General features: G+C 40.2%; 1 protein-coding gene across 1 annotated transcript; it reads right to left on the bottom strand.

Moving 5' to 3' along the window:
• Positions 1-2,288: 2,288 nt before the first annotated feature.
• LOC135703587 (zinc finger protein 345-like) lies at positions 2,289-22,808 on the bottom strand. Its single transcript, XM_065224843.1, has 6 exons — positions 22,559-22,808; positions 16,472-17,767; positions 16,319-16,408; positions 16,105-16,249; positions 2,942-3,025; positions 2,289-2,862 (listed from the first exon to the last, which is right to left on the bottom strand). The coding sequence occupies exons 1-6, from the start codon at positions 22,682-22,684 to the stop codon at positions 2,516-2,518; spliced, it is 2,088 nt and encodes a 695-aa protein (XP_065080915.1). The 5' UTR covers positions 22,685-22,808; the 3' UTR covers positions 2,289-2,515.
• Between the last annotated feature and the right edge of the window lie 74 nt (positions 22,809-22,882).

The following is a 22,882-nucleotide window of genomic DNA, read 5'->3' as shown; positions in this document are numbered from 1 at the left end:
AGTTCATCTAATGTAATTGGGGGAAAACCATTAAATCTACAATTACTATTAATCGGCTGTTTTTATTTCGTCCGGTTCATTGATCAGTTCAATAGATTGATTGATCAGTGAAACGCTCTCAATGAAATAGTCATTAAACTTAGAAGCAATTACTGGTTCTGACTGTTCTAATATGCCATCAAAAGTTATGGTCCGCGATTTACAATTACTAGGCTTCATCAAAGATTTCATAATTTTCCATAACTCTTTGCTGTTCTTTTGATGCTGATCAATTTTCCTCTGAATATATTCACATCAAGTTTTCTTAATCGATTGTGAATATTTATTACGCACGACCGTGTACCTATTCCAATGATTATCACTATTAGATCTACAAAACTTTTTGTACCATTTGTCCCTCTTACGTTTAAGACGCAAAAGATCCAAATTGTACCAGCTGTTCGAGTTTTTCAAAGAAACAAACTTTTGTTCAACTAATTTATTGGTACAAGTTTTCAAAACGTTGTATGGGCCGACATTACCTGCATTTCCCCTATATATATTTTTTTCATATTGCCTTGGTAGCTTTTCGAAAGAAAGCAGGCAGAATAGATAAAAAAAGAATGCGCACAAACTACTAAAAAGTCATGTAAATTTCGGTTCCCTGAGAGCAATACATGTAAGCGGGCCTTTTGACATAAGAATCAGTTGAAAGAGACGTGAACATTAATTCAATCAAACGTTCTCTTCGTAGACTAGCTGATGTTTTGGTTTGAGAACACTTAATTCCACAAAGTGGATGCACTTCAATCGTGTCGAAAATATGGTGTAATATTACTTGCCAAAAAGGGCAAAATTATCATTAATACAGTGCATGTGCTGACATTACGTTGCTTTTACTGCATTCGTTTATTTGTGTGGCTATAAAAATTACATGAGATTTTCGACATGATTGAAGTGCATCCTCTTGGATGTAATATTAATTTTTTTTTCTGTGTACAATGTGAGGGGATCCAAACAAAGGTAATCACAATCATATATGATCTTTCGACCAGCGCAATCATATGCTCCCTTACTTTTAAAATGAGTGCCTACCAAGCGTCAACGACCCAGGTACCTCAATGGAACTGAGATTATCCGAGAAGATGAAGGAGTGGTCTGCGGGCATTTAGACATCAAACCCCAATGAAGTATACCATGGAAGGCAAATATCCGATGAATGTAGTGGTGGTAAGTTCTCATGAATCGGTATAACAGCAGTAACTGTTACAGCATAAGAATTGCTTCAAAGTTTTCAATTACAATTCAATTCGTCAATCTGCAATTGATGTCCCTACATACGTCTAGTTGCGGCTGACTGCTGATTTGGTTACAGATATAGTTGATTGGAATGTCCCAGAGGCCTAACATGTGTGACACAAACCTCGTTTGCTCGTCACGTTACACTAGAACTCTGCTATTTCGCTTCACACTAATTGATTATCTGAAAATTACCTGATCTTTTCCCAAAAGCAAAAAAAAAAATACTATAAGATCATTAAAATTTCTTCGCTATACGCAACAAACTTCAATGAACTAACCGGCATCACTTGCATTCACGTGTTAGACCTCAATTTTCAAACACTTTCTGCTACTTCTCTCAACCAAGCCCACACTAAATAGTACGGTTGCTATTTCGACAACACTTCTACCAGCAAACAAGCAACCGATTTCGCAGCAAAATTTCCCATCAAAAAGCACACTCCCTTCTTGATAGGCATACAACTATCGTTTTCCGGGAAATGCACATGGCGATGCTGCCTGCTCTCTCCGTTCGCTCCAAACTCTCAGTTGACCGTCAGCGAGGACTCGAAAGTACATTGCCCCCTGCAACGGCGTCGTCGACAAGGACGACGACGACGGATGGTCGGTGGCGATGATGGGGTCCCTGTATAGGTGCTCGATTACGCAAGCACACAACCCTCGTTTCCGTGCTAGTTTGCTTCACAGGGCAAAACAGGAGAAGCCGCTCAGCAACTATAAAAGCAATTGACGTCATCGAAAAAGCTTGTTATGACGCTCTTGATGTGCAGCAGAGTTGGCACACTGCATGATGCGATGATGTCCTGCAGCGTTGTGGTCGTCCCTGCTCAGTATCTAGTATATGCATTATTCGAGTTGAACAAGTTGTAATGCGATAAAAAGCTATGAAAGACATTCCCTTTTTTGCGGTCGATTTAGCAGCCATCGTAGAATTTATTGCGATGCCTGAAATTTATCACTTCCACAGGTACGTATTATGCTCGGAACCCAACCCAAACCGGCGGATGCGGATTTTCTCTTTCAGCTCTACAAATTATACCAATCGATAATCGACTGCCGATGTTTAATATTGCATGTATTTACTGAATAAAATGTTGATGGATGCTGTTTTCGACAATGTAGATGGCTATTCTATGGAAATTTAAATCCCGCCTCATTCGATTTGCTACCTCGGTGGAGGTACAAGGTTTTTCATAGATCAATTAAAAAGCTACCACGTCATATTCTTACCTCCTCAGTGGGGTTGATGAAAAGCGGTCATCAACTGGAGCTGCTGTTGGCTGGTCAGGGAGATTGGATGCGTTTGCGGTGGCATCAGGTGCTGCTGCTGCTGGTGGTGGTGATGTTGGATGGACAACGTGCTGCCGTTGCTGTTGGTGCTTCCGGTTGGAGAAACGGGAGCAGAATCAATAGTTATTAATGGTTGATGATGATGATGATGATGATGGCTGCTGCTGCTGCTCCCCTCGCCCCAGTCACCAGCAGCTCCGAAAGTAGGATGGTTGGTTTGCAGGTGCTTTTTGAGCGAGCTTTTCTGACCGAAACTCTGATGGCATACTTCGCAGTTGTACATTTTAATGCCTGTTGTTGGTGGGTTTTGAAAAATGCAAATAGCTTTAAATTGGACATTTGAAAAAGAGAAATTTATTTTTAGGCTTACCAGTATGAGTGCTTTCATGCTCCAAAAGGAATCGTTTTCTGATGAAGGATTTCTCACAGTATGAACATTTGTATGGTTTAATGCCTGCAGGATGGAAAAATAATTTGAGAAAGCAATTGAGTCAAGTTCGCTTAAGAGCTTCATTCAGTTTGTGAATTGTTATGTTTACATTTAAAACTATGGGTTGTTTCATGCCTAATTCCCGACTCTTGGGATTACCGACCACCCCCCCCCCCCCCCAGGATCCTTGCAAAAACGGTACAGAATTAAATTTTTCAACTGTAGATTAAGTTTTGGAGCATCTTAGATGAATCAATTTATCAGGAAAAGTAAACAAGTGTTCCGTTTTCTATGTCTCAAGGCAACAATTTCTGCTCACAACACTCTTTTTGACGTTCTCCTATTCATCACCAGAGGTTGAATCGGTCGTTTAGTTTCTATTAAAAAGCCTATTGGCAAATCACAGTTGGCACTCGTGGAGAATAGAAGAACTATGAAAGTGATAATGGTTTCAAAATTTTCCACGGGGTATACGAGTGCAATCTTAAAATGCTTTTATTTTGCTTCCAGATATTTTTAATGAGAAAAATTAAGACTTAAAACTGTGCCTGTGATTATGATCTTCCAAACATTTTATGTGTAGTTATTTGAGCTGAAAATCAGTTCAGATCTGTAGAAACACGTAAAATAAGACCACTACCGATGGAAACTTGCAAGTTTTTCTATAAAATATGCATTATTGCGTTTGGATGACATTTCCTCTCAAAATCGCCTAATGCACTCTACATTGGATGTGCATCGTTGTATGTTCAAACTCCTTCAAAAAGTTGGTGAATCCAATAGCTCTTTTGATGCACCATTAATGTTTAGTGCGCTAGTTGATTTAGAAAGGAAATGTCATCCAAACCGTATGTTTACATCATAATGAAGATTTTCCAAGCTCAAAATAATGCATATTTTATTGCACACCTTACAAATTTTCATCGGTAGTGGTCTTATCTGAACTGATTTACAGCTCAAATAACTACACATAAAATGTTTAAAAGATCATTACCGCAGGCACAGTTTTAAGTCTTAATTTTTCTCATTAAATATATGTGGAAGCACCAGCTGGATCACTGCAAAATCGATACATAAAACAAAATATTCCACATGGGGTGCGATTTCAAGCACCTGCCGTGGATAAATTAATCAGGAAAGGTGATAACATTTTCCTCTTCCTATGGTTCTCGGTGAAAATTTTAGCCATCATCACTCTTTTTAGGCTTCCCCTATTCACCACCAGAGGCTGAAACGATCGCTTAGTTTCTATTGGCTTCACCTATCGATCCTTTAGTCGCTATTGGCAAATCAAAGTTGCCACTCGTGGAGAATAGAAGAACTATGAGAGTGATGATGGTTTCAAAATTTTACACGGTGAGGTATACGAGTGCAATCTTAAAATGCTTTTATTTTGCAAATGGAGCATTTTATTTAAATCTGGTTGATGCTATGTTAGTAGAAAACTTAAGGACTACTCAATAGACAAATAATACAGAAAAATTAATTTCTTTTCAGATTTTTAGGTGTACACATAGATTTGAGCTTTTCTACCACTGTAGCAGCAACCAGATTTAAATAAAATGTTCCATTTGCAAAATAAAAGCATTTTAAGATTGCATTCGTATACTTCCCCGTGGAAAATTTTGAAACCATCATCACTGTTATAATTCTTCTATTCTCCACGAGTGCCAACTTTGATTTGCCAATATTCATAGTCCGGCGGATAGAATCTCGGGAACTAATTGAGCTGTCAAATAGCGGAACCGATCGAGCAAATCACGACCAACAACAGAAAAGAGCACATCAGCTATTGCGATCAAAACTTCGGAAACCCTTTTCTCGTGACTCAAGGCTCGCCTATGCAAACTAACACCATCTTTGGGTTGGGGATAGTTTCCCCTATCCAATGATGCTGATAATTTGCGTTCGGTTGGCGAGGAAGAATAATCAACGTTTTGTTTATAAAAGTTGATAGTACCTTTTCAATTGTTGGTCTAAAATATATTGAATGGGTTCCGCATTTTGATAGATCGAAATACTATCCGCCATACTATTAATGTAGCGACTATATTCGATCCCCGTTTAAACGAGGCATAGGGCTAATTTATCACGAAAAATGAAAAAGTGTTCCGCTTACTATAGTATGTCCCACGGCAAAAGTTTCGCAACACCACAAGTAACAATTCAAGCTGAACATTAAGAACAGAATCTGATAATTGGTTGATTTAAGGTGTACAAAGCTGATTAACATCAGGCTGAATATATAGTTGATTAGTAGTGCATGAAGCGAATTGTACCCCCATAATCCAACCTCAATAAGTTAGCTGATCTAAAGATTGAACAAGCCTTATTTAAGCTTAACACAACTCCACAAATCAGCAATGCGTTACACATATTTTGATAGCTTGATTTGTTAAATGTCGTCAGTGTCTGTGTCCCTCGTTGCATGTCCGACATTTTAGTTCTTCTAAATTCACGGCCTACCTTTCCAATTACAAGCAGTGGCAGCAGTAGAGACAAGGAAAAGGAGATTTTTAGGAATAGCTGGTAGATGTGGGCTGCGACAAGTATACATTTGTATTCCTGTGTTTTGTCTGTTATATTGCACTGAAGTTTCAGACCGCATTTCAAAAATATTAGTTGTTGTTTACAATTCTGCATTGCTGTATAATACTCTTCCGGTTGCTGTTATTCAACTTAAATTTGACGTGCTTCAAGTTAATGGTCATACCTTTTGCCACACATATGCTTAAATGGTCCAGTAGGTATGGTTGACGCCTGCGATTCAGCGACTGCCGGTTCGAATCCCAAAATCCAAAGGTAATTTTTAAACTTATATCAACAACATAAATATGTAAATTCAATTAGTCAGCAACAATTAAAAGCAGTTCCATATAAATGCATAAGATATGAAGCGGTCTTCCATTAATATTTTTGAAATAAAACTAGAAGGCTGACCAAGGGTTGGAAAAGACTGTTATGTAATGCCTTAAAAAGCATATAATGTACTTATAATTATACTGTTCAGCTTTTGGCTGATTAAAATCACCAGATTTAGATGTTTAAAAGCTGAACAAAGGTTAACGTGGTCTATGTACAGCAATTATTCAATCTAAGGCTGAATTAAAATCGATTAAACAACACTTGTTAAGCATCAAATTGTTACCTGGGACTCTTTAGTGCGTTTAGATTGAATCGATCGCTTGGTTTTTTTTTTCATCATGTATCAATGAATCAAATTTCCATCAGGAGTGGTCCTATTTTTCGATTATCTACAGTTCTGAACTGATTAACAGCTGAAATAACTACACATAAAAAATTTGGAAAAACATTATCGCTGGGACAATTTTACAAATCTTATTTTTTCTCATCAAAAACTCAGAGGCTGACACAATTGCTTGGTTTCTATTCGATTCGCCTGTGGAACGGCTTGCTATGCCCCGCTCCCATCAGCAAAAAATCTAGGAAATATAATAAGAATTATTATTATTATTATCCAAATAGGAGGGACTTACCGTCTGATAATTTCAGTGTTTGGTACTGAAATCTGTAATCTGTGATAGGGATATCACATTTTTCTCAAATGATAGACATGCCATCACAAAACGCATGAAATCTTAAAAAAAAATGCAATATTTAGTGAAACAAATTACTCAATCGGTTGATAAAAGATGAACCGAGAAATGTTTGGAGGGATTTGAAGCTAAAATGTTCTGATCGTGAAATATTCGAGATCAATTACGAAATTTCGCATACAATAGGTGCAAAATTGTGCACCCCGTTTTTGTGTGTGCTTTTTTAGCGTTCTGAAAAAAAACCCCTACCTCAACTACCTTAAAAATTTACTTAAAAACACTTTGCAGGATTTTACAATAATCTCAAGCATTTTCTTTGGAATAATTTCCCTTCATATAGATGATTTCAGATATCTTCTAAAATAAGTTTGAGATTCTGTCTGGGAGTCCCTAACAGTTTAAAAATTCTCTGCAGATCAAATCAAAAAACAGCATGAAATTCATCCTTCGATTTTCATAGAAACTTCCTTCCATAATTCTATTTAAAATTCAATTAAATTATCTTTAGAATTCTCAAGCAATTTACCTAAGATTTGTCTTGTTTTGAATTATCTGAGAGTTCTTCTCTTTTCCGGTGACTTCGAATTCCAGGCTTTTTCCAGATTTCCCGGTCCACTAGTCACCCTGCTCATTCCACATTTGCCCTATATCATCCGATCGATTCTCCACAAAAGAGAGAGCGAGATTGTAATTAGGGCGAAAATTGCAAAATGTAAACAAATGGATAAAAGCCGAGCAAGTTTTCAAGTATTAATTTAATTTTTGATTGAAGCTGTAGCAATATAGCCGGCACCGATGGTGTAGTGGTAAGCGTGACTGCTTTCTCACCCCAATGTGTCTAAGTTCAATCCCAGCCTAGGTCGGTTGGATTTTTTTGAGGCATGAAAATCTCTGGTCAGTAAAGCCGTTGGTCCCGGCCCATGTGTGTTGATGCTTGGGTGTGATATCCTACGCAGGTGTGGAAGCTGTCTTCCTGCACATTCGATTGCCGTCAATGAATGGCAATCGATGTCCGTCGGAGATTGGCACTTGATTGCGGAACAGAGACCGACGTTAAATATGATTATGATCGATACATTGATCCATTCAATTATTTATGTTGAGTAAAATCCCCGTTTAGTTCATTTTACGTTAAGAATACACCATCATTAAATCGCCCAAACATGTTTAACAACAACTGAGTTCTGCTGCAACCTTCGACCGGTTTGAATGTACGGCTGTCCATGCTGATTGTCCCTTTACTTCTGTTAGTAAAACGCGCTCGCGGGTGATTTCAAGAGCGCTGTGTGCTTCTCAAAACCATAGATTTACGAAGAATAGAAACTAGCAGCACTGTATCGAGCACAAAAACATGAAATGTCAATTTATTACCATTCACAGTGATATTCACATAGATTTTTTATTAGAAAAAGCTATAGCTTTGGTTATTTTCTCCTTTTGACATCGATAAGATTCTTGTTTTGTATGTTTGATTGCAGAATTTGACAAGATGCAGTCACTAGAATCGATGCAGTGGCGTCGCGTCCACATGTGCAACCTGTGCACGACACAGGTGTAAATGATTTAAAGAAAAGTGATTAGATTTGTATAGATTTTATGGTCCCATTATATATAGCTGTACTTCTTTACTCCAGACCACAAGTGGCTCAATTAAATCTTCGACCCTGGGTTGCTTCAAAAGGGATTGAATTCAGTTCGGATGGTCTGCCTAATCCCTAATGCATTGATTTCTAAGCATGTCGATATCACTACCATGACAAAACTCGTTAAATATTGCACCTAAAAGCGAGCTTTTTTGGGAGGCGGGTGGTAAGTTTGTGAATGGTCAAATGCCTGATGTAAGCCAAGCAGACCTTCTATCACCTCTTGAAACATACCACAAATTTTCCGAAATACATGGCGGCTTGCACCACTAGTTGTAATTGAAACATTCAGCAGCCATGCGTCAAACGGGAGCAACACGGAAACAGCAGTCTGGTACGCTTTGGACGTTATCATACTTGCAGACCGGTTTGAATGTGTGAGTTTAAATTAGAAGAACATTTGTGATGTATGGGTGCCTAAAGCGTGCATTTCTCGCTGTGCACTTGGATATTTGACTGCAGGCAAAGAGAGTAATGGAGAAAGAGAGCGCAGAAGCTCGCTCTCATTCTCTTGTCAGATGTGAATCTCTCAATTACCGATAGTTGCACGGGTGCGCCTTTGACACTGTAAGCTGTCAAATTGACAGCTTACGAGCTTCCCCTGTTTCATTCTGATAGTGTTATTCTGATGAATAAAGAGTTGATTAATTCAAGTTTGCTACTCAGGGGACTTCATGAAATTTCTCTAGATTTTGACAATGTTTTGTATCAAAAAACGTTTTCGGAAGTGTTTGAGGGATATTCTTCATTACACTTCAGTCGAAAGAGTTAGCCTTGTGATAAACACGAGAATTAGTTAAGTTTTGCAATTCTTCCTACTTCGGTTAGCGTGAAAAGGGCCATACAAGTTTTGTTTACACAAGATGATAGGCCCTTCAAATGTTTCGTTAGGTAATGATAAATATAATAATTGAGAATAGGTCCCTCGAATACATGGAGCATTGAAAAATAAAACAAAAACTAATATGTGGTGGTAAGCTATAACGAACCAAGTTTGGTGCACAGGTAAACAAATGAGGCCCGCGACGCCTTTGAATCGATGGTTTGTTTTTCTTAATTAAATTCATAATTTTCTATATAATTGTAGTGCTTTCAACCAGAGAACACAAAATGGTAACAAATAGATGCAGTGCAGCCGGGTTGTTTTGACTGGGAAGGGTTTTTGATCTAATTTCCGTCCTACCTCGCGCTTTACCTCTCTTTTCTAAACGAGTTTAAACAAAAAAAAATGGAATATTTCTGTCAAAGATGACTTTTAAACTTATTCACATTTCCATAAGTACCGTTGGATTTGATAAAGAGTTACAAAATGTTGAGATATTGTTTAAAATCTAATACTGCTTCTTGATTCTAAATTCGTTCTACGAGTTTCAATTCCGTCCTAACGCATTGAAACGCTATTAGATTTTCTTCGTCCTACGCATAAACGTAGAAAAAGGGGATTCGCTAGGAGCGCTTCTTTTGTTTTGAGAATAATGAGCGTAAATATTCATACAATGCGCTCTATAATAGGATTTATGTTGTAGCAAATGAAGTAACGCATCTGAACAAACCTATTATTGATTTGTACACGGTGAAATCATTGATATTATTGATCTTTTCTGATCGATAGAACGAAAATGGGTGATTACGACAAAGTAGCACTCTACCCTACGGATTCTTGTGCTATCATTTGAATTAATGGCAGGGAGTTACAGCGGAGAGTCCTGCAGTTTGGCTGGATACAATCCATGCTTAAGGGCCACACACATTAGATCCGTTTGCGTTGCGTTGACGTAAATTTGACAGTTAGACAATAGATTTAGCTGTCACTTTGCCGCAACGCGTCCGATCCGGATCTAATGAGCGTGGGTCTTTAGAGTGGATTGTAGCCGGCATAAAGTTGGCTAGCCGAAATCGGTCTACTAGAGTGTTCCGAGAATTGGTTTTAAACAAATGGCTTAAGCGCCACCTCCATAGAGGACCAATTGTCGTTTCGGATTCCCGGCAAACTCAAAACCCCAGGGCGAGTTCAGTCTAATGCAAAGGATTGGAACGCGCTAGTAGACGTTAAGTACTTGGGATTCAAAAGAAAACAGTAAATCCAACCAAATGAAAACTAACCAGAAACCGTCTTTCTACCGGAGCGAATGCACTGGGCGACCTGTTCTCATCACAGGCCAAGCTCTTCCCCAAACACAAAATCTACACGCTTCAGGACTGAGATTCCCAAGCAGTCCGACTTGGAGTAAAACTAAACAACGAAAACTACAACAACGAACGAAACGTGACAAACTTCTTCAGACCAGTGCACTCATTGAACGGGAAATTCTAACCTAACAATCAACACAATTATTTAGCAGAATTAAAAAAACACTTATTTAGAAAAAAACTAATAGAACGAAAATTTTATTACCTAAACATTTTTATTCGGGAACCCTACCCTTCTTCTCTTTACTTTCTCTAATTCCCTACCTAAAGGGTGATACGGTCAAAATTTGGTCAAGGGAAAACGCGTGTAAATCGGTGAAATCGTTTATTTAAAAAATCAAATTAAATTTCTTTTTCAAGTTCAATTAGTATAAAATTCAAGAAAAATATTCAGTTAGGCTTCCGCTTTTCCAAATCCGAATTGCCGGGCCTTACGCTTGACCCCTACCATCAGATTTTGTACAGCCACCTTGTCCACCTTCTTCGCCGCAGAAAGCCAGTTTGCCTTGAACTGCTGCTCGCCCTTAGCAGTTTTTTTGGTCTTCTTTAGGTTCCGCTTGACAATAGCCCAGTATTTCTCAATTGGGCGGAGCTCTGGCGTGTTGGGAGGGTTCTTGTCCTTGGGAACCACCTGCACGTTGTTGGCGGCGTACCACTCCATGGCCTTTTTACCGTAATGGCAAGATGCCAAATCCGGCCAAAACAGTACGGAACAACCGTGTTTCTTCAGGAAAGGCAGCAGACGTTTATTCAAACACTCTTTCACGTAAATTTCTTGGTTAACAGTCCCGGAAGCTATGAAAATGCTGCTTTTCAAGCCACAGGTACAGATGGCTTGCCAAACCAGATATTTCTTTGCGAACTTTGACAGTTTCATGTGCTTGAAAACATCTGCTACCTTTCCCCTTCCTTTTGCCGTATAAAACTCCTGTCCCTGAAGCTGCTTGTAGTCGGCTTTGACGTAGGTTTCGTCGTCCATTACCACGCAGTCAAACTTTGTCAGCATCGTCGTGTACAGCCTCCGGGATCGCGCTTTGGCCGTCGTATTTTGTTTATCATCGCGATTTGGAGTCACTACCTTCTTGTAAGTCGATAGTCCGGCTCGTTTTTTGGCTCGATGCACGGTTGTAGTCGATACACCCAGCTTATTTGCGGCATCTCGGAGAGAGAGGTTAGGGTTTCGCTTGAAACTACCAGCAACTCTCTTTGTCGTCTCAGCAGCTTCCGGTTTTCGATTTCCCCCCGATCCAGACTTCCTGGCTGTCGACAAACGTTCCCCAAACACTTTAATTACATTTGTAACGGTTGATTTGGCAACTTTTAGCGATTTTGCCAACTTTGCGTGCGAGTAGCTCGGATTTTCGCGATGCGCGAGCAAAATTTTGATACGCTGCTCTTCTTGCTTGGACGGCATTTTGACAACTGAAGAGTGAATTCCAAAATCAAAATAGGAGCAACATTCTACACACACACACACCTTCAAAATGAGGGGTGTTCAAGTTTTTTAAATGCAAAATTGAAAGAAATACGTCAAGTTGATATTGACCAAATTTTGACCGTATCACCCTTTAACTGTGCGGATTTCTAAATGGCTATTTATAACTGGCGCTTCATCCAGATTTAATGCATGCATGCGGACATTGTACGGTTCTACTCACGCTTTTGCTTTACGGACTGCTCCTCACCATCGTCTGTCGCCCCTGCGACGCTCGCTGCACGGAATACAAAGGACTCACCTAATTGGGTGCGAGTCTTGATTCGCTAATTCACCAACTGCTTTTCGTGGTGATATCCCGGTGGGTGGGAAAATTGCTCACCTGGAGCGCGATATTGAAGGCGCAACTCTCTTCAAACTCCGGCCGAAGTTAGGTGCCTTAATGCCGATTTGTTGGGTCAGGGTAGTGGTAATACTGGGGGTGGGGGGTGGGGGGGGGGGCGATATGCCGAGCGGGAGGTGGGACGAAACTAGAGACAAAAAGCCGTCAAACGGCTGTACAATTGGATGAGCGCATTGTTGCAAAACCGCATAGCAAATCATTTACATTTTTGCTTGAAACTAAAATCGCGCACAGTACCGCTCTAGCCTACTCAACTAAAGGGTGATACGGTCAAAATTTGGTCAATATCAACTTGACGTTTTTCTTTCAATTTTGCATTTAAAAAACCTGAACACCCCTCATTTTGAAGGTGTGTGTGTGTAGAATGTTGCTCCTATTTTGATTTTGGAATTCACTCTTCAGTTGTCAAAATGCCGTCCAAGCAAGAAGAGCAGCTACCAAAATTTTGCTCGCGCATCGCGAAAATCCGAGCTACTCGCACGCAAAGTTGGCAAAATCGCTAAAAGTTGCCAAATCAACCGTTACAAATGTAATTAAAGTGTTTGGGGAACGTTTGTCGACAGCCAGGAAGTCTGGATCGGGGGGAAATCGAAAACCGGAAGCCGCTGAGACGACAAAGAGAGTTGCCGGTAGTTTCAAGCAAAACCCTAACCTCTCTCTCCGAGATGCCGCAAATAAGCTGGGTGTATCGTCTACAACCGTGCATCGAGCCAAAAAACGAGCCGGACTATCGACTTACAAGAAGGTAGTGACTCCAAATCGCGATAATAAACAAAATACGACGGCCAAAGCGCGATCCCGGAGGCTGTACACGACGATGCTGACGAAGTTTGACTGCGTGGTAATGGACGACGAAACCTACGTCAAAGCCGACTACAAGCAGCTTCCGGGACAGGAGTTTTATACGGCAAAAGGAAGGGGAAAGGTAGCAGATGTTTTCAAGCACATAAAACTGTCAAAGTTCGCAAAGAAATATCTGGTTTGGCAAGCCATCTGTACCTGTGGCTTGAAAAGCAGCATTTTCATAGCTTCCGGGACTGTCAACCAAGAAATTTACGTGAAAGAGTGTTTGAATAAACGTCTGCTGCCTTTCCTGAAGAAACACGGTTGTTCCGTACTGTTTTGGCCGGATTTGGCATCTTGCCATTACGGTAAAAAGGCCATGGAGTGGTACGCCGCCAACAACGTGCAGGTGGTTCCCAAGGACAAGAACCCTCCCAACACGCCAGAGCTCCGCCCAATTGAGAAATACTGGGCTATTGTCAAGCGGAACCTAAAGAAGACCAAAAAAACTGCTAAGGGCGAGCAGCAGTTCAAGGCAAACTGGCTTTCTGCAGCGAAGAAGGTGGACAAGGTGGCTGTACAAAATCTGATGGCAGGGGTCAAGCGTAAGGCCCGGCAATTCGGATTTGGAAAAGCGGAAGCCTAACTGAATATTTTTCCTGAATTTTATACTAATTGAACTTGAAAAAGAAATTTAATTTGATTTTTTAAATAAACGATTTCACCGATTTACACGCGTTTTCCCTTGACCAAATTTTGACCGTATCACCCTTTAAATCAACAGTAGCTACACCTAATCAAAGAAATTAACGAACAATTAATTACACTGAACTTAAAGACACTTCTCACATTTTAAATACCTCTACAAACACACCGCGAAACTATACAAATAAACTTCACAGTCCTGCCTCTTCCACAGGTTGGATTAAAGTGGAAGAGAAAGAACTTGGGATTCCTCAGAAAGGCCGCTAAAACAATTCTTGGCCTTCGTTCCGGAAACCGAAAAAACGATCTTATCAAAAGGCGATCTCCGATTACCTTCCGATTCGATCAGAGATACTATCTCTTTTCCTCCCAAGTATCCCGCATCTGTCTAGCTCATTCCAATCTTTAACTTAAAGTGTTTTTCTTATTATTAAATTTCCTACGACAAGTAATCCTACTGGGAGATTATACTCAAATTTCATGCCCCTCAAATGAGAAAACTTACGCGCCTAGTGAGCGGATGAACAAAATAATGAGTGAAATTTCATGCAGGGGTAATTTACTCTTGATATGAGTTAACCAGTTGCATACAAGTGAACTGGGATAGTGCGTGTCGTTTCGAATAGTAACAGTGAACATTTGTAGCATTTGAACTTCATGCTACATTAATTTAATATCTAATTAGAGTACTGCTACAGGATGAAGTTTTCGATTCCTATGAGGACGTGAGGTACTGAACGTGTATGAGCCTGACACTCGTTCATTTGCAGAAAGTGAGGAAGCCAGAGTACCGGGTGTGGACAGGGACTTTCAAAGTTGGGTTCTGGCGGATTGGTAGGAGAAGCTCACTTTTCCTGAAAATCTAGATGGGTTGCGTGGGTGTGTTGTTGTTCGTGAAAGATCGATGATTGAAGTGATTGTTTGTCTTTGGCATGGGTCCATGACTAGTTTTATTAATCAGAAACAATGTTACAGTGGAAATATCACCCTTCAGGATCAGATTCATCAGTGGATTCTTCCTTTGTATAAATTTCGTCAATTTTCTTGTTTAACTTTCCTTTGTCCTTGGCAAGTTCCTCCCAGTCTGCATAATACAGAGCACCATACCTCTTCATAGTGTTTAATATTGAATCCCACCAGGTGAACGACGAACGACAGGGTCGTAAACGACGGGCAAATAAATTCGATGCTGCTCACAGGGTATGGTTTGATGGACGCCGCATGAAATGATCCCAGTAACGAAGCTGATGAGCACGAACTTTTTTATTATCCTTCGTTTACTAAGAGATATGTCCATGGATCGACGTACCCATCCTCAAAATAGCAAAAAATAGCAATCCCTCGCACGATCTGCCTCTCATAATTGCGCAATGACTTTCGACTATACTTTGTCAGAATACCTGAATAGTCTGAGTGCCGTATAACATGGAAACTGTTTGCCATTTGCATTTGTCTTATCATGACAGAAAGTTCTACCCAACAGCTTCCTTTCAGCCTCAGAGGAGTCCTCATAAGACAGACAAAATGGCTATTAAAATCACCAGCCACGACCCAGTAAAGTTCCAATACGGGATAGATGGGTGGCGGCGGTCTTATTTGGTGCATGAACATTAACAATGAATAAGCGCCGAGTAAGCAAGTCCTTTGCATATGAAACATCTGCACATAACAAAAAATTGCTGTGAAGACCAATGTTGTACCACTTGGAGAATTAGAATTAGAATTTCATCTATAAATGACAAAGTTATAAGCGTCAAGACCTAACGCCTTTTCGTGACGGTCGCAATTTTATCTTCCCGTAAGACGTAGTCCACATAAAAATGGGAATGCTTTGAAAAATGGCAGCGGCCGATTTGGCCCGGGGTGCATTTTGGGCTGTTTTCCCCTACAAAGGAAATGTAAACATTTGAAATCAAATAAAGTGATACATGAAACGTGAATATTGCTCCACAGTGCAATCATCTTCCCAATGGATCACAGGTGATCCACCATAAAAATCTAAGTTTTCAGCAGAATCCATAAACTTGAGTAAAATTAAACACATTTTGTCTTGGAGGATTGATTTGAAACCAATATTTCTATTTTTAAATGACGAAAATCCTTGCGGGAAGGAAAGGGTTGCGATTAACCGCACCTGCAATAACTTAGATTTTGTAGCATCACCTTGAGTAAGCTACCCAGTATTACCGAATTCTTACCTTACCACAATGGAAGCAAACCTAACGGCCGAGCTATGTGGAAGGCTATTAGCAACCTTCCTGCGCTGTGGCTAAGCGCGACGACCAGCACTAGAGCCTCTCGTGCCCAACTCAGTTTTGGAGACTTGAACGAGCGTTCAGAAAAGCAAGAGACGAATCTGGGTAAATTTTAACAATTTTTACACTTACCAGTATGACTCATTTCGTGTCTCATTCGGTTCGTAAAATCGGAGAACGCCTTATCACAGTGCCGACAGGGGAAAGGTCGTTCGCCACTATGAATACGCATATGATAGCGCAGATGCAACTTTGCCTTGAACAGCTTCGAACAGACCTAAATTCAAAACAAAATCAGTGCTTAGTTTGTCAGTTTTCTCTGAAGATTACTCACACTCGCACTTACCTCACACTTGAACTGTGGATTCTCCACATGGTTGGACATGTGAGCCTTCAAGCCACCCTTCTGACGGAACGACATTCCGCAAACGGTACACTGTGTGTTGAGAAAAACTCAATTATTTCACAAATTACGAGCGTTAATACTAGCAATACCAACCTGATACGGCTTCTCAAGCGAGTGAATTGTCATGTGTGTTTTCAAGTTGCCTTTTTGCGTAAAAGTCTTATCGCAAACGTCACACTTGAAGGGCTTATCATTTTGGTGGGTCAATTCATGCTCCGAAAGGCGTACGCCGCTGTTGAACTGCAGTCCACAGAGTGCACATTGGAACTTTTGCAACTTGTACAGCCGTTGTTGGTGATTTATCAGTCCATTCTTGTCATGGAACCGCCGGTAGCACACCTGACACTGAACCGGCCTATCCTGGTTCTCTTCCAATTCAGCTTCCTGTTTGTTGATTTGATGCGCTTTGTGTGCATGTTCGATCATATCCTTTTCAGAGGGGAACGATAGACCGCAAGCCTGCGCACAGCAGATCCATCCGAGTTCCTGTTGGATCGCTGCCTTGATCGGGGCCACAACCGCTGTGGGTCCCAATTTCCGAGGGTGCTTTCTGGAATGGTTGCGTCGTCGGGTTGCTTCGCTGAATCGATTCTTGCACTTGTTGCATTCCCAAATGATTTTCAACTGCCTCATGCGTTCCTTGTGATAGTTGACGCGGCGCTTAGACTTGTACTTGCGTAGACACCCGTCGCACAGTACTTTGGTTGTCGGTTTGGTGGTAGATTCTCTTTTTCGAACATGAAACTTACTTCGATGCGTTTCGAGTTCTTGAGCCGAATCGAACAACAGCATGCAGCCGCAGCAGATGTGACTTCCTCTCTTGACCTCGATAACCGTGTATAGTTCTTGTTCATATTCGTTCATCGCCAGATCATCTTCATCCTTGCGGCGACGTTTGTTCAGCAAAGGCCTTTCGTCTGTGTTCTTCATTTTCGGCTTCGCTTTCCGCCCGCGCTTCTTCGGTACCTTCCGATCAACCTCGTCGTCATCACTTGCCTTCCAATCGCTTTCGCTGTCACTGCCATCACTGCCGGAACTACGCTGCGAATCATCATCTCCACTTTCGATGGCAGCATCCTGATCACTGTCACTGAATGCCGTACCTATTTCTTCCTGTTCCAAGCCCGCGACGCTTTCATCGGCCAGCCCTTCCAATGGTTCGACCTTCACCTCGGTAAACTGAAACACATCCGTTTCGTTTTCCATTGCGATGACATCGTTCGTGCAACCACCCTGACTGGGCTTCTGATCCGGGCTGATTTCCGATTTGCAAATTTGTCGCAGCTGGAGATCGCAGTCGCGAGCGGTTTTCACAAAAGCTACCAACAGTTTCAGAGTCTCGATGCATCCGGTGCAAATTTGGGCCGGGAGGCCATCGTTTTCAAAGATCTGGGGATGGGAGGAAAGATGGTAGGTTGACTGGGTTTGTTGGCCTTTTTTAAACAAACTGGTTAGGTTGAATTTGAAAGTATTCCGATTCCAAAGATTACCCCTTTAGGGTTTTGCTTGAAGTATTTTGTTTATGCGTTAAAGATGCCCGAAATTGCTTACGAAGATAGTTGAATATTCTTTAATAGCACTTTGAGCTATCCATTGAACATGCTCACAAAGGGCTCTGAACTTCACCATGAAGACACCTGAAATAATTCTTGAAGAGTGTCTTTGAAAACATCTAAACTTCACGTCAAGTTGTGAATTTTTTTCGATGAGAAATATCATAAGTAACCCTCTGGGTCTTTTGAAGTCAATGATTATCTCCTAGATGAACAGTGTTTTCCGGACTGTGAACCACGTCGAGTCACAAGTTCGCTGATCTCATGTTCGCTTGTACGTACACCCACAGAAATTGGTGTTCCTTGGGGCACGATTTGAATCCCAAGGATTCAGAATACTTATTTTTGAGTACCAATGAACTTACCCTTGAAGATGTCTGGACTTGAGCTGCTAGATATCTGGGCTTGCCTTTGAAGATGTGGCCATACTTTGAAAATCTTCAGGCCATGCAAATGAAGATCTATTGATTTGCCTTTGAAGAGCTCGGACTCTGCTGTTGAAATCATGGAGCTGTTGAAGTTATCTGAACAGTATTCTTGAAAATCATTTGAAGAACTTCTCCTGCTGATTTACTCTGGAAGGTGGCTGAACGTTTCCTTATAGTAATTTTAAGAGGTACATGATGCCATGTAGGCTTGTTTCTGAAATATCCATGACTTATCACAAACATTAACAAGAAACGATGATGCCTTACGGAGGATACTTCCGTTCTGTGAGAAGACGGGCCCAGACATTTTTAGACTCAGAAAATCCCAACGACCATCGGACTTTTCCTTTTTAGAATTTTTAGAATCTGCTATTGGGAACTTCCAAAAGGCACTTGAAGGTGCCTGGAATTTTCGTTGCATGTTTCTGGACTTACCCTTTAAAGTCCCTTAAAGATCTGTCCAGAACCATGTCCAGATGCTCATAGAGTCTTTGAACTCCTTAGAATAAACCCGAGTAGCACTCTTTCATCACAATAAGCTACAGTAACTTGTTTATGACTGAAATAAGTCGTATATAAGTTTCTACAATTGATTTGTGACAAGCGTGCTACTAGGGTATCAGACCTCAAGTCATCCCAATGAGCTCTTAACGATCCGTGGTCGTTTCGTGGCAGGTTTCTGCCCTTGCAAGTCTCTGAATTCACTCACGAAGATATCCGAACTTTCCATTGGAAATCACTGAACATGTTCGTGTACTTTCGAATAAATGAATGAAAACTTGTTATTGTACCGTTGAGGTCCTCTCTACGAGCGTATGAAGATCTCTATATTTTTCGTTGAAGGTTTCTGGACATGCCTTTCAAGGTTTCTGAAATTGCTTTTCAAGTCAGAAATTTCCCTCGAAAATCTATAGACTTGCCCTTGCATTCCTATTTGAAATGCTCAGAATAAACCGAAGGTCTTTGGTCATCACGTTGAGAATTTCCGGGCATTCCTTGGAATGCCTCTAAATTTGCTTTCGAACTGAACTGACCCTTGAATACGAGTATGTTGAAGTACCCAAGTTTCTTTACTTGTGCTTGAAAGTCTCTTGCGTGCACTTAAGCATCTTTACGCTCTTTAAAAACCCACGTTGGTGTTGAGGTCCTCTCAAGATCTCTGATTTTTGATGAAGGTTACTGAGCATGCCCTTGGATGATTCTGAATTTGCTCTCGAAGTCATCTGTTATAATTTCTGAACTAGTCAATTCCTTGCAGATCTCAGAACACACCAGGATGGTCCTGTTTATAAGCGCTCGATGTTCTTTCGACTTTCCATTGAAGGGAATGCATGGTAAAAGGTTGAAGGACAAAAGGTCGAATGTACAATAGGTCGAACGGACAAAAGGTCGCTTAACATAATGGTCAAAATGGACAAATGGTCGAAATTGCCAAAATATCGAGTGGAAAATAGATCCGATGGACAAAAGGTTGTCTTGAACAAAATATCGAATGGAAAAAAGGTCGAATAGACAATAGGACGAATGGACAAAAGGTCGAACGGACAAAAGGTCAAATTGGACAAAAGATCGAATGGACAAAAAGTCGAATGAACAAAATGACGAAATGGACAAAAGGTCGAATGGAAAAGATAGAAAGTAATTTCCAGCACTCTAAGTTGGAGTGTTCAGTAGCTTTTATGTTACAAAAAAGGGGTGAATTTCAAGAATGAGAAGTAACTTTCAGCACTTCCAGCTGGATTCTTTAGCAGCTTTTGTGTTTCAAAGAACTTCTCATATTTTAAAGGAGTTAACTCCAAGAGAGAGAAATTACTTTCGAGTATTTCAATCATGTTACTCAAAGCTTAAGCTTGATTTGCTTTTTTTATCTAGGTCATTTATTTGAAAGGCTCAATCGCGTTAACTTTACGGAGCCAACAATTCATTGTTAATTGTTTTTAACAAAATTCTCTTATTTCTATGTCTAGTAGGAGTTGGGTCGAATACTCGTGGCTTACCCGAGGTTATAGGGGTACATTGTCGAAGGATAGGAGGAGCTTGAGGGTGGGGTTGATTTACTTGCTTGTCTTCCGGACCTTTTATTTTATTTTTATGTTTGATCCATTTAAGGGGAAAGGGGTCGTCATTAGTTTTCAAAGTTTATGCCGAAATACTGTCAATGAAAATGTTTTCACTGTGTTCTGGTTGGCAAGTAGAATGCAATAAACACATTTTCATGAACGTAATTTTGGTTTTGAACGAAGAAATTGCTTTTGAATTTTTGAAAATTAATGAGTTCCCCTTTCAGCTTAATGCGATTTAAACTTTTGAACCGTTTGCCCATTTCAACCTTTTGAACCTTCGACTTTTTTTTCCATTCAACCTTTTGTCCATTTCGACGTTTTGTTTACTCAACTTTTTATCAAATTCGACATGCATATTAAACCTTTTGACCTTCAAGCTTTTGCCCTTCGTCCTTTTGTCTCACAACCCTTGAACTACTTTAAATGCTTTGCAAACCTCAGAATATACCCGTTGAGGCACTACACACTTAGAAATAACTAATTTTACACGTGACGAAATCCATCTTTGACATAAAGGATGAGACGTAAACAAACATGTCATGGAAAATTATGTGCTCCAAGACTGAAAAATTCGATACTCGACGAAAAGTACGTTTGATTGAGCTGAATTTCACGTCTATTATGACTCAATTTTATGTCAAAATTGACGCTCGTATATGTCAGTCTCAGAGCACCTAAATTTACAAGAATTTTTCTAAGTGTGTAGGCATTGAAAATGTTGGGTCTTTCTGGTGAAAGTTTGTGGACATGCCCTTGAAAATCTTTGCATTAGCTCTCAAGGACATCTGAACTTTCCTATTGCACTCCTTTCCGGTTTCGAAAACGGACCCTTGTAGATCTTTAAACTTGTTGATGAAAGTCTCTCAATGTAAAACGTATTTTCCAGTAAGTTGTGCTTAAAGTCCTTTTCATAGGTCCATGAAGTACGCATGACTTAGCTAGGAAGTCCACAAGATATATCCTAGAAATTCTTTTAATTTGCCTTTAGAACTGTTGAACTGGATCTTGGAGACCTCTGAACTTCACAGCAATGATATGCGTACAGGTCCTTGAAGCTAGATCGTCGAGCTTGTTTTTCAAGCCATCTTTACTGAACTTTTAGGTCCTCTGAACTTGTTCTAAAAGATCTCTGTTCATGAATTTGATGACTTTTGGATGTGGTCTTAAATAGTTTTAGAGTTATCCTTCCTTTTGACGGCTTTTTCTATCGGTCAAAAAATGTTGCAGAAACTTGATCGTTACCTGAATGATGTTCCTCAACAAACAATTTGTGCTGATTAAAGGCTAAATAATCATTTTTTTTAATCTGAAGAAGTATATTTTTGCCTGTATAAGAATTTCTTCTGCCTCCAATGTTTATTGGATCGTATATATATACAACCTCAGCCATTCAGGAGCAATTAGGGTTATGATATTTATACATGCCCTTGAAGGCAGTTGAGCCTGCTCTTGAGCTACTTTAGAATTGCTTTTGAAGCTTTCTGAATTCATCCTTACGATATATATATATATATATATTTATTCCTGGTGATCGATCTCTGGACAGTTCAACACCTACAAACTTGATTAGATAGTTAATTTATCTGAAAAAAAGCTTCATGATCATACTGTTGGAGTAACTTCTAGAGTAGCTCTAATCGTATCGCAGCCGCAGCCATTTTTGCAGCCAGCGTATTTTTAGATTGTCGCAAAGTTGTCTTCTGACTACCTAATCAACAGTTCTGCTTCTTCTTTCTGTTCGCAGTGACATCTATTACTGCAGTAAATAAGGGCTAGTGGCTTTGACAATATGCACTTAGTTAACAGTTCAATCAAGTTAAATCAAGCAGTAGTGCAATCCCTGATTGAAGTGTTCGGAGCTCACCGCCATAAAAGAATGTCACAAACAATTTGGCAGCTGTGAACTCAAAACTGTCATAATTGCAAATAGTCCCTTTGTATTTATTATGCAAGTTTTTCGACACTAACCAAAAAGCAAATAATAAGTACAAACAATGGCTATGATCTACATAACAGAAAATTAATGTCCCCCCCATTACAATTTCTTCGCCGAAGTACTTCGATGATGGAAATATCGTAATTTACTCCGTCCTCAACCAACTTAAACTAAACATACTCAACTTCAGACGGACTAACCTGGATGGCCGTGCACTCCATGATGATGTTCGCTATGAAGGCATCGTCCAGCTTGGAGTAGATCGGAACGAGCTGCTGGTGCCGCTCGTCTCGGTTCGCATTCATACAGGTTCGACAAATTTCCATCGTGCTCGGATGCCACCGGTGGCCACCAACGGTACGAACGCAAATTAACAGCACCCGGGTTCACTTTAAATGGTTTATTTTTTCTTCGAAATTTTTTTCACTGTGGTTTACGACTGTCAACAAAAAATTTTTATGAATGGAAATTAATGTAATTTTTGTGTTATTTTTTTCTTCTTTAGTTCGACTGTCATTCGCTCT

This window comes from Ochlerotatus camptorhynchus, unplaced genomic scaffold, assembly GCF_037179485.1.
Source record: "Ochlerotatus camptorhynchus isolate MF236.1 unplaced genomic scaffold, CSIRO-AGI_Acam_v1.1 ptg000021l, whole genome shotgun sequence".
Taxonomy (NCBI): domain Eukaryota; kingdom Metazoa; phylum Arthropoda; class Insecta; order Diptera; family Culicidae; genus Ochlerotatus; species Ochlerotatus camptorhynchus.
This window is presented reverse-complemented; position numbering and strand designations above follow the sequence as displayed.

Bases quoted from the DNA above. Each gene is read 5' to 3' on its own strand.
- LOC135703587 (XM_065224843.1), bottom strand. From the start codon at position 22,684: ATGGAAATTTGTCGAACCTGTATGAATGCGAACCGAGACGAGCGGCAC. The intron at 16,409-16,471 runs GTTGGTATTGCT...CTCAACACACAG, and splicing joins CGCTTGAGAAGCCGTATCAG to TGTACCGTTTGCGGAATGTC. The intron at 2,863-2,941 runs GTAAGCCTAAAA...CACCAACAACAG, and splicing joins GCATGAAAGCACTCATACTG to GCATTAAAATGTACAACTGC.